Source organism: Herpailurus yagouaroundi, unplaced genomic scaffold, assembly GCF_014898765.1.
Source record: "Herpailurus yagouaroundi ecotype Mexico unplaced genomic scaffold, PumYag 511, whole genome shotgun sequence".
NCBI lineage: Eukaryota > Metazoa > Chordata > Mammalia > Carnivora > Felidae > Herpailurus > Herpailurus yagouaroundi.
This window is the reverse complement of record NW_024412728.1, coordinates 698,728-710,440: the sequence shown is the minus strand read 5'-3', so window position 1 is coordinate 710,440 and position 11,713 is coordinate 698,728. Positions and strand designations below refer to the sequence as shown.

General features: G+C 47.9%; 2 protein-coding genes across 7 annotated transcripts in view; both read left to right on the top strand.

The window, feature by feature from the left end:
• The window catches only part of ATAT1 (alpha tubulin acetyltransferase 1), a 14,539-nt gene extending 6,820 nt beyond the window's left edge, over nt 1–7,719 (top strand). For 2 of the 4 annotated variants that reach the window (XM_040464804.1, XM_040464805.1), the window contains exons 7-13: nt 1,998–2,043; nt 2,163–2,231; nt 3,793–3,864; nt 4,035–4,278; nt 6,807–6,886; nt 6,978–7,020; nt 7,353–7,719. In XM_040464804.1, coding sequence (XP_040320738.1) covers nt 1,998–2,043; nt 2,163–2,231; nt 3,793–3,864; nt 4,035–4,278; nt 6,807–6,886; nt 6,978–7,020; nt 7,353–7,527 — 729 coding nt within the window. In that variant the 3' untranslated portion in view covers nt 7,528–7,719. Of the gene's footprint in view, nt 1–1,997; nt 2,044–2,162; nt 2,232–3,792; nt 3,865–4,034; nt 4,279–4,802; nt 6,011–6,806; nt 6,887–6,977; nt 7,021–7,352 lie in introns of those variants that run through there. The other 2 variants (XM_040464806.1, XM_040464807.1) reach the window with 2 other exon arrangements.
• A 96-nt stretch (nt 7,720–7,815) lies between these two features.
• On the top strand, nt 7,816–11,712 carry CUNH6orf136 (chromosome unknown C6orf136 homolog). 3 transcript variants are annotated; one of them, XM_040464808.1, is made up of 8 exons: nt 8,357–8,402; nt 8,450–8,474; nt 8,579–8,747; nt 9,550–9,948; nt 10,214–10,302; nt 10,485–10,685; nt 11,267–11,336; nt 11,416–11,712. In XM_040464808.1, the coding sequence occupies exons 1-8, from the start codon at nt 8,372–8,374 to the stop codon at nt 11,527–11,529; spliced, it is 1,098 nt and encodes a 365-aa protein (XP_040320742.1). In that variant the 5' UTR covers nt 8,357–8,371; the 3' UTR covers nt 11,530–11,712. The 3 variants fall into 3 exon arrangements, with proteins under 3 accessions (XP_040320743.1, XP_040320744.1, XP_040320742.1); XM_040464810.1 differs by lacking the exon at nt 10,485–10,685 and having other exon boundaries at nt 8,259–8,402; XM_040464809.1 differs by lacking the exons at nt 8,357–8,402; nt 8,450–8,474; nt 8,579–8,747 and adding an exon at nt 7,816–8,169.
• The last annotated feature ends 1 nt before the right edge of the window (nt 11,713 follows it).

Sequence of the window (11,713 nt, the reverse complement as noted above, 5' to 3'; positions counted from 1 at the left end):
CTTCCTTCCTTCCTTCCTTCCTTCCTTCCTTCCTTCCTTCCTTCCTTTTTAAGTTTACTTATTTTGAGAGAGACAGAGCACAAGCAGGGGAGGGCCAGAGAGAGGGAGAGAGAGAGAATCCCAAGCAGGTTTCATGCTGCCAGCCGCAGAGCCTGATTCAGGGCTCTAACTCAAACACCAGGAGACAGTGACCTGAGCTGAAACCAAGAGTTGGACGCTTAACCAACTGAGCCACACAGGTGTGCCCCGTCTTTGCATTTTCTTAATTGTGTCTTTGGAAGTACAAAAGGTTTTGCTTTTGATAAAGTCCAATTAATTTTTTTCTTTGCTTTCTTATGCTTTGGTGTCATATTTAAGAAACAATTGTCTAATCCAGGTCATGAATATTATTCCCTATGTTTCCTTTTAAGAGTTTCATAGTTTTAGCTCTTAACAATTAAATCTTTGGGGCATCTCGCTGGCTCAGTCAGAAGAGCATGCGATGCTTGGTCTCTAGGCTATGAGTTGAACCCCATGTTGGATGCAGAGACTACATACGTACATACATACATAAAGTTTAAAAAATTAAAAAAGAAATTGAGATCTTTGACCCAGTTGAAGTTATTTTTGTCTAGTGTGAGGTGTAGGCCCACATTCAGTATCTTGCATGTGAATATTCAGTTGTCCAAGCACCGTTTTTTGTTTTGTTTTGTTTTTTCCTTTTCAAATTTTTATTCAAATTGTAGTTAACATAAAGTGCAATATTGGTTTCAGGGGCAAAATTCAGCAATTCATCACTTACATACAATGCCTGGTGCTCATCATAACAAGTGCCCTCCTTAATAACCATCACCCATGTAGCCCATCCCCCACTTACCTCTCTCCATCAACCCTCAGTTTGTTCTCTATCTTTAAGGTCTCTTGAGGCACCTGGGTGACTCAGTCAGCTAAGCGTCTGACTCTTGATTTTGCCTCAGGTCATGATCTCATGGTTCATGAATTCCAGCACTGACAGCACAGACCCTGCTTGGGATTCTGTCTCCCTCTCTCTTCCCGCCCCCCTGCTTATGCTCTCTCTCTCTCTCTCTCTCTCTCTCTCTCTCAAAAAAAAAATAAAGCTTAAAAAAATTAAAAAGCAAAAGAGTCTCTTACAGTTTGTTCCCCCATGTCATATGTTCATTTGTTTCATTTCTTCAGTTCCACATATGAGTGAAATCATAAGGTATTTGTCTTTCTCTGACTTATTTCACTTAGCATAATGCATTCTAGCTCCATCCATGTCGCTGCAGATGGCAAGAGTTCATCCTTTTTTATGGCTTAGTAATATTCCATTATAGATATACCATTTCTCTCTCTCTCTCTCTCTCTCTCTCTCTCTCTCTCTCTCACACACACACACACACACACACACACACACACACACACACACGGACTCTTTATATAGTTGGACTTTTGTTGATAGTGCTGCTATAAACATCGGGGTGCATGTTCCCTTTTGAATCTGTGTTTTTATATCCTTTGGGTAAATACCGAATGGTGCAATTGCTGGATCACAGTGTAGTTCTATTTTTAACTTTTTGAGGAACCTTCCAGAGTGCCAAGCACCATTTGTTTAAAAAGCTGCTTTTCCTCGCATCGAATCATCTTGGCATCCTTGTTGAAAATTGACCATAAACACATGGGTTTATTTCTGGGCTCTATTCATTCCAATGGTCTCTCTCTCTGTCCATCTTTAGGCCTCTTCCATACCATTTTGATTACCATACCTTGTAGAAAGTTTTGAAATCAGGAAGTGTGAATCCTCCAAGATTGTCTTGGCTATTTGAGGTCTTTTATAATTCCATATCAACTTTTAGGATCAGCTTATCAGGGTTTGAGTTTTTGACTAATTCTGTCAACAAGGACAGGAAGGCTGGCTTTTTGTTCCTCCCACTATGTTTTTTTTAAGACAAGTTCTGTCCCCAGGTAGTGCTGAATGGCTGAATGGACAACTATATTTCACTTGTTTCATCTTATAGGTCAACAACTTTGTGATCTTCGAAGGCTTCTTTGCCCATCAGCACCGTAAGTTTTCTCAATTTGTGTGTGTTGGCCAAGTAGTTGGGGTGAGGGGAAGGAAAGAGGTGGATTCTTGATCCCATTGGCCCCCTCACTGAGGGGCACCACCACTTCCTTCCTCACAGGGCCCCCTGCTCCCTCCCTGAGAGCATCTCGACATTCTCGTGCTGCTGTGGTTGATCCTACACCTGCTGGTAAAGCTGCAGTGAATGGGTAGAACTGTAGGGCCATAGTGGCTAGTTCCTCTGGAGGCCACAGGGAGCATAGTGCAATCATGGGCAATTTGGGAGAATTCTAAAGCAGCCGAAGTCTCTGGCAATTGTTACCCATTTGCCATTGCCATTGTGAGCTTAGTGCATCTTAGGTTTGTTAGAACTTTAACCAAGTGAGTTCACTGGGAGCCTGTTTGAGGATTGGTATTGATGGGGTCTCTTGCCCCTTCAGGTCCGTCAAAATAGGCCAGAGTCACATTCCTTTGCAAACCCCTCAGGTTTCTGTCAGTCAGTGAGGGACAGACAAGTGTAGTCAGCCCTTCCATTTCCAATCATAGAATAGTGACACAAATGGTCCAAAGTTTAAATATATATTAGTTTTAAAAAACAATGCTCAGAATTTAGTATTTCCAACCAAATAATGAAATTGATCTGGAGAAACCAAACCTAGGAGGTACTGAAATGCTGCCCAGCTTCCCCATTCCATCATACACACATGTTCCTTGCCAGTTTGGGCCCCACTCCTCCCTCTTCCTCACTGCCTCCCACAGGTAGAGAAGCACAGCTTGCACAGAAGTGCTCCCTTGTTGATCTGGTTTTGTGGCTAGCTCTCACCTCGTCCATGGCCAGGAAAGGGAGTAGCAGCCACCCAAAGAACAGTCTGTTACCAGTTATTTCGACCAGCGTCAGGCACTGGGAGGCAATTCATATCCATGACTCGCTTTGCTTGCCAAGGCTTCTTCCATCTAACTCCTGCTGACTTAAAGGCTGTAAGAGGGAGTGAGAGCCAACAAGGACAGTGAGGACCGAGATCCACAGGGGAGGAGAGCACAGATAAAGCCTAAGTGGATTTGTTGAGAAGTCTCTCATTTACCACACGTGATAGAGAACCTCTGGAAAGGGAAAGGGAGGGAGCAAATAGGAAAGTAAGGGGATGGAAAGTAGAGCTTTGGATAATATGTTAGCCTCCCATTTACTCTGCTAACTCCAGATGTCTTTGTTTTCTCCTCAAACTTTTGTTTTTCCTAAAAAAAGCTTAAGTTTTGTCCTATTTTTGCGCCAGAAGGAGAGGTTCTGCCCCACCCCAACCTCTCCAAAGCAATCCTCATTAACCAAGGGCTTTGTCCATCTCATCTAGAGGGACCTGGGGTCCTCGTTGGCCCAGCTGGGACCATTCCACTGCCCCAGAATCCCAGGGGGGCCTGACAGCACCCACTGACAGTAAGAGCTCGCCTCCCTTAGCCATCCTTCTCCTGCATCACCCAAGCCCCAGAGTCTCCCCCTGGAACTTTTCCCCCAACTCTGCATTTGACCTACTCCTTCTGGCTCCCCTCAAAAATGCTCCAACATTTTCCTTGAATTCCCTCTTGGTGTGAAGGCATTGCCACAGAGCTGCTTCTGTGATGGAGCTGAACTCTCCTTCCCTGGGAAGAACTGTGGTGTCAGGGAGTAGAGGTTTGGGGTCATGGGGGTAGTGGCTGGGAGGAGGGGTGCAGGGTATGTCTCCTAATGCTTGCTTTGCCTGTGTCTTCTTCACTGACAGCTCCAGCAAGAAAGCTGCCACCCAAGAGAGCAGAGGGAGACATTAAGCCATATTCCTCTAGTGACCGAGAATGTAAGACTGGGGTAGGGTGGCTGGCTTGGGGACCTTAAGCCAGGGGAAGGATTAGTTCTCTCTAAAGGCTCTGATTTCTCTTTTTTCTACCCAAATCTTTGCTGTCATCACTCTCTTCCCTCTTTTTTTTCTTCTTTCTCTGTTGTGGTCTGTATTTTCCCTCTTGCCAGTTCTGAAGGTAGCTGTGGAGCCTCCTTGGCCCCTAAACAGGGCCCCTCGCCGTGCTACACCTCCAGTTCACCCACCCCCCCGCTCCAGCAGCCTGGGAAACTCACCAGAACGGGGTCCCCTCCGCCCCTTTGTGCCAGAGCAGGAGCTGCTGCGTTCCCTGCGCCTCTGCCCTCCACACCCTACTGCCCGCCTTCTGCTTGCTACTGACCCTGGGGGCAGTCCAGCCCAGCGTCGCCGTACCAGGTAATAGGAGTTAGGGAGGGTTAGGGAGCCTCAAAACTGTCAGAGAGGTTGTTAGAAATGGCAAAGGGCAGTTTGAATCCACCAGAGATGTGAAGCAATAGGACATGTGGATTGGAGAGGCCTGAAACCTTTTGATAAGAATATATTGGAACAGAGTGGTATGGAGTGGTAGGAGTGGTATAGAAATAAACGAAGGAGCAGAATAGTATTTTATACGGAATCAAGTGTTTTAAAGTGAGAGACAGGAGGAAGGAAGAACACAGATCCATTGGATGGGGAAACGGAGTCAAATTGGGGAAATCTTGGTTTAATACTTACTGGGAAGATGCAGTGTCTCTGACATTTTGGGGAGCCACTGGCCCCATGTTAGTGCTTTGTATGGCAGCAGCCCATCTTAACAGGTGGAGTGGGCATCTCATTGATTTCTCTCCCTAGCTTTCTCTTCACTTCTGACTTTGCTTTCTGTTTTTCTCTCTCCCCCATTTTCCCTTTCCCTTTCTCCTGTCCATAACACCCTTCCTCAGCTCCCTTCCCCGCTCTGATGAGAGTCGATACTGACAGACAGCTACCCCTTCCCCTCCCGTGGAGACCCGGGATGGGCAGAGCCCCCTCTCTCTGAGAACCCCAGACCCACTCTTCCATTGTAGTCCCAGGTTTCAGTGGAACCTGACAGAGCTCATAGGATTCCCTCTTCCACTTTCTTGGGCAACAGTGTTGTCAGGGTCCTACATGGCCAAATACTTTGTAGCTTTTCTGCCTTCTTCCTAAGTGGGCTGCAACACTCCCACAGACAGCCTGATTTGCTGCCAGATCCATTGATTGGGTGGCTCATACTGATTATCCAGAGAAGCACACTTTTGCTTGCTGTGTTAGACCCTAGAACACCAAGGAAGGTCCAAGGGCCTCCTCTGCCAGGGAAACTTTTAAGGAGTCTTGTCCATGGAATAAATCCCATAGTCCTTCCACAGTGTTACTGGTGGCTCTAATACTGCTTTGTGCTGCCTACTACATTTATCTTCTCAGCCTGCTGAAGCCAACCAATGAGCTTTGCTTCAGAGCAGCTCAGTGATCTAGGACAGGGTCTTACCAGCTCCCCAAAGGGATCCACTCAACATTGCCAAACTCTAAATCTCCCCATGTTTTGTGTATGTATTGGGAACCCCCAAGCTGATGTCTGCTTTGAGGCTCTAGACTCCCCACACTTCTGAAGATACCATCACTTCCCCCAGATCCAGATACTGTGAGGGAGTTTGTTTCTTGGCAGCAGATCCTGTTGAGCACCCTGTGATCACTCTTAGCCATGTTTCAGAAGATAGGCCCTGAGTCTCAAGTATCTGTTAGTTCCTGGGATCCCCTCTTGTATACATCCCTCCCCAGTAGCTAGATGCTGATAAATGCCTGTCTGGTGAGGTTGTCTTGAGATGATGGAGGAACTCTTCCTCTGGCCTTCCTTTCTTTCTTCCATAGCAAGATCCTTCCCTGCTCCATACCCAGGGTATGGAACATCCTTCCCCCTCCCTACCTTCTGAATGTGTGGTAGATCAGGTTACTCCCAGTGTGTTCCCCCATCCCAGTACTTGGGAGCAGGATCTCCCTCTCTCCCAACTCACTCCTTTTCCTTCCCCTTCTCACTGTTGTTTGAATAAACTGCATTCTTTTGTGTTTTTTAAATGGACATTTTCAATGAAAGAAAAATCAAAAAAAAAAATACAAAAACAAAAACAAAAAACCCCCCAAACTTCAGGTCTCAGCCTCGTTTGTGTGTCACCTGTTTTTTTTTTCCTTGCGATCTCTGGACCTCTGTGCCTCTCATCTTCCTTACCTCTGAGATCTACTGGATCTTCTGCAGGTTCCTTCTCCTGTCCATGTAGTCACTGGATCCTCTGTGTAGGCTTCTGGATCTACTCTCCCATTCCCTCCAGAAACCTCCAGCTCTCCCCAGTGACTTCTACCCTTTTGCATAGGCCAGCCATTGCTGAGATGTCAAGATTTGCCAACATCTCTGGGACCTACTCATTGCCTCCTGACTGTTCCCTGGATTCCTCTTCCCATTCTGGTTTCCTGCCCCTCTCCCACCCTTGGACCTCTCTCCGTACAATTTCTTTTACTCCTAAATTAAGCCTTGTCACTCCCTATTTCCCTCTGGTCTGACATATCCTATAATTAAAATAACCATGTTTTCTAAACCAAACACCAGGGCATCTGGTCTAACAATTTTTTTTGCCTATATGTGACTCTGGTTTTCTGACATAACTCGAATCACATTTAACCTTATTTTTAACACACTACCTCAACTAGAACTAAGACTACAGCAAACTAGGACTGCTCCAAAAAATCTTGCGGTATAAAATGAGCTCCCTACCCTTTTCTGCAGCATAGATTAGATTAAAACCCCATAGGAATGGTAATTACCCCTTTGTCTTTATCCTGTACTATTCCTTTCCTTTCTCTTCTCTGATTCCCCCCTCCATACCCACTTATCTTTCTTCCTGTAGCCTCTTCCCCATCATCTCCCATTTCTTCTACAGGGGGGCTCCCCCAGGGCTGGTAGCCCAAAGCTGCTGCTACAGCCGCCATGGGGGATTGAGTTCCTCATCCCCCAATACAGGTAAGTATTCATCCTTCCTTATCCTCAAACCAAGTAGACCATATTCACTACCTACTCCAGCCTTCCCATGACATGCCTGGTGTTTCCACAGGCAACCAAGAGTGGAAGCAGGGGGAACAGGAAACACAGAATAGGTGAGGTCTGAGCCCTTCCTCTACCAGCTTCCCACCACTTCTGACTCCTTTCCTAACATCACTGTCTGCTACTTTCTCCTTTGAACACCAGCTCCTCCCATAAATTGTTCTACCTACCATCCTTAAACCCTCTTTCCCCATAGGTTCAACTCGTGCTTACTTTGGCACTAAGGGGTTTCAGATTTGGACACATAGCACTAATGGTTTCAGCCTTATACTCACTCCATCATGTATCCTACTCTACATTAGGGCCAGACCTTGAAGAGCCCCTGATCTTAACTGCCACTCTAGTACCCCAGTAATTCACCTTCCATCTCCCTCTCACCTACCAGGTCTGCCAGCGAGGAGCAGGTCTTGTCACAGGATGGGTCTGGGGAGGAACTCATGCACACAGTTCCTCCACAGGCCCAGGCCCTACCAGCTCAGTCCTGGACAATGGGTGGGGACATGTTCAACGCCAGGTTCATTCGAAACTTGCAGGACCGTCGCAGCACTAGGCCTTGGTGACGGAAACCCTTTCTCACACCTTCAAAGTCAGTATAATTTCTCACTACAGGAGGTAGCCAAACAAAGCCCGCCCTCATAATGGAAATATTTATTCATTAATTCTTTCATTCGTTCAACAGCTTTTCTTACCAGTGCCAAGTCATTTGTATTTTATTTTTAACCAGAGCAATAAAAGTTAATTTTTTCACGAGAGCTACTAAAAAACTTGATTGTTATTTCAGTCCCACCCCTCGTTCTTTGTTGCACCTGGTTCAGGCCTATCATCGCCCAGCCTTTTGCGTAAGCGCCGCACGTGAGGCAGCTGTGTTCCCCTGGACGCTAGTTTACTGCGCAAGCGCTCTGAGGCAGCCTCAAGAACAGGCGAGCGCAGGCGCACTTAGTGCAGACAAAGTCACCGCTTCCCTGGAATCCGCTGCAGTGCGCAAGCGTGCAACATCTCCGTTTCCCTCCCTTCAGCCCCTTAACCCCCCCCTCCCACGTCCTTTCCCCTTCAAGAAACCGGCTCCAGGGCGCGCTCACCCCTGTGAGGAAGCCGGACACGGGAGGCGCTGTCTCCGCTCCCGGAAGATCATGTACCAACCCAGCCGGGGGGCGGCCCGGCGTCTCGGCCCCTGCCTCCGTACCTACCAGGCTCGCCCCCAGGTGAGAGTAAAGGGGAAACCCGGGAGAGGAGGGGGCGGGGTGAGACCCTCCTCAGAGTCGGCGCGTAGGGCGGAGCGCACGCCCCGTCCGCGCAGGCGCAGTGGCGTCCTACCGCCCCTTTTCACCTGGGCTGGGCGGTGCATGGAGGGGCGAGGGGTCGCGAGGATTGGAGGGTTGTGCCGCCATCGGTGGCGTACACGGGATGTTGGTTCTCCCAGGTCTGGGTTGTGCAGGTTGGATTGAAGCTGGGACGGCGGGGCGAGGCCGCATTTCGTCCCATCTTCTGCGGTTACCTGTGCCTGGAGGTGATTTGAAGGGCAGTGGGTGGAGAGGTTCGCAGCCCGGCCGCGGAGCTGCCCCGGGAGTTTCCAAGTCCCGACCGGACAGACCTACGGGCCGCGCTTTGCAGCTCGCGCATCTTCCACCCGGATAGCGGTCCTGGCAGAAAGGCCGGCCCGGCTGGACCGGACTCGGGCCCCCGCTCCAGGGTGGGCAAGATGGCCACGCCCCCGGCGGACACGGTGCCTCAGGGACACCTTTGGGGACAGAGGTACCTGCACGGCCCGCCAGCCTTCCCGGTAGTGAGACACCCCCCCCCCACCCCCCGCCCGGGGGGGTTCCTTGAGAGCGGAGAGACTTGGGCTAGGCCTATGAGTGGCCTCCCACTCATCGCACTTTAAGCGTAGGTAAACCAGAGGAATGAAGCCCTCTGGTTTCATTAACCTTCGTTAAAGGTCTGGAGACCTTTATCGGTCTCCTGGGCTTGTTTCTGTCATTAAGGGGGGCCCGAAATGATAGTAGCTTACATCTACATACTACTTTATAGGTCGCGGAGTTTTATTTACATTTATTAGGTCATATAGTCCTCATAATAACTCAGTGTGGCTTCATCGTCCTCGTTTATAAGAGGACATTTATAAGAGATAGGCATATGTAATGAGAATGCCTAAGGTGTCACAATGTAATCGGAGCTCAGAGAAATGTCTCCTACTTCCAGTTGGATGTTTTTTTTCTGTTACACACTGCTTGGTGGAGTTCCCTTACAGGCTACGTTATTTCATCCACAGTAAGCGAAAATTTGTTACTCGTTCTTTTTTCAAAAAATATATTATGATTCTTCCTGTAAGAGAGGTGGAATTGCCCCCAAACAGTGTTAGGATCTTAAACAAGTGTACTGTTTTGGGGGAAGTAGTACCTGTGTCACAGGAAACTCTTTCCTCCTGTTTTCAGTAGAGATGAATTCATCCCATTTTCCTCTAATAATTTTCTCTCTCCTGTCAGGAGGAGCAGGATTGGAAGCATATTAATGAACAGAGTTTAGATGCGGGGGTATCAGGCAGCTAGATTCTTACCTTTTTTCCTTTTATTCTTCCTCCTTAGGACCAGCTTTCTCCACGGGCTCTACCATTTCCTCCACTTTGGCCCCACTCCACAACAACCACTTCTCCATCTTCTATTCTCTGGTCTCCCCCACTCCCACCCCCTCCTATCTGGTTGCTTCCCCGAGCTCCTCCCCTCCCTCTCCCTCAGATCCAGGCCCTCAGCTCACCATGGGTGGTTCTCCCTCCAGGAAAGGGAGAGGAGGGACCAGGACCTGAGATGCATAGCGGCTGCTTGGATGGGCTTAGGAGCCTATTTGAGGGACCTCCCTGCCCCTATCCTGGGGCTTTGATACCTTTCCAAGCCCCTGGGACCTCTTGCTCTTGCTCTGCCACTCCATCAGGAGATCCGAGTATGGAGGAGCACCTGGCTATCATGTATGAGAGACTGAGACACGAGGTAAGTCAGCTTGAAAGTGGGCTTCACCCACAGTGAGAAGGGATGTAGGCAATACTTGGAAATAGAGGATTTTCTTGAAATCACGAGGCAGGCAAATATATGTATTATGTTATTTCCCAAGGAAGAGATGTTCTTCAGTTTTAAGGGAAGTTAGACATGGAATGAGATTTCCTTTCAGAGGGGAGTAAAGAGGCACCAAAAAGAGAAAACTGAGAAATAGGATAATTTCTTTCCTACTGGACTGATGCCTTCTTCTTCCACCTAGCTTCCCAATCTCTTCCTTCACTCCCACGACTATACTCTCTATTCATCGGATGTGGAATTCATCAATGAGATCCTGAACATACGCACCAAGTGAGAATCCAGGCACGGGTAGGGCCTTGGGAAAGAAAACCACCCAATGCTTTATACTTGACCTTTTTCACTTACCAGAGAAGGTCCTGCTACTTCTCACAACTGTTTCCCATTCCCCAGAGGCCAGTGAGGTTTTTCTCATTATGCCATCATAAGATAGCTTTCCCATCCCTTCTTCACAGGGGCCTAACATGGTACATTCTGTCACTGACCCTCTGCCGCTTCCTGGCCTGGAACTATTTTGCACAACTTCGGTTGGAGGTTCTACAGCTGACCCGCCACCCAGAGAATTGGACCCTGCAAGCCCGCTGGCGGCTTGTGGGGCTGCCCATCCACATGCTTTTCCTGCGTTTCTACAAGCGTGACAAGGAAGAGCTTTACCAGTAAGAGAAAAGATCCAGTCAGTTTCCTAATCCTACTTTAGGACTCTGATGGTCTAGTCTTCCAGACAATCCTTAATCTACTCTGACTTGACTGCAAACTTTTTCTTGAGGGCAGGGATTTTGTTTTAGTCTACTTTAATATACAGAAATACAGAGTGTGAGGAAACCTCTAAACTCGGGTTTCTTCATGTACATTGTGTGGTACATAGTAGGCATTCAAATATTTATTGAACAAATGAAAATTCCTGTGTAGTAAGTTGAGTCTCGCAACCCTAGGTAGAGTATTTGGTAAGTTTCTGGCAGAGAGTAGAATCTCAAGAAATTGTTAGGCTCAGCCCAAACCAGTGGTCCTCAAAGTTTGCTGCATGGTGGAATCATCTAAGGATCTTTAAAAAATATTGGTGCCAGACATTCTGATTTAAGTGGGACAGGGTACAGCCTCGGCAATCAGGACTTTTCAGAGTTCTCCAGGTGATCTAGTATGTAGCAAAATTTAGCAACTACTGGTTTAAACAAATGCTTGAATTAAACTTTGCGATCAGTCACCTCCCTCAGTAAGCCTTTCTTTCTCCCTTCACCAGGACCTATGATGCCTATTCCACCTTCTTCCTGAATTCCAATGGCCTCATTTGTCGCCATCGCCTAGACAAAGTGAGTCCTTTAGACTGGATGGGGATGGGGTGAAGGGATAGAACATCCCACCAGCTGGCATTAACCTTTGTTCCTGCAGCTGATGCCTTCACACTCACCCCCAACACCTGTGAAGAAACTGCTAGTGGGAGCCCTGGTGGCTCTAGGACTGTCAGAGCCAGAACCCAACTTACACCTGTGTTCTAAGACCTGATCCAGGAACTGGGTGGAGGCAGCACTGAAGACTTTGCTACATACGCACAAGTGGTGGAGGTGGAGGTGGCCTAGAATCTCTGGGAGTCAGCTTCCTCCTCTCTTTTCTCTCCTTTTTTGCCATCTCATGCCATGTAAAGCTGCTGTGTAATTTAATTTGTAAATAATAAAGTCTAAGTAAATAT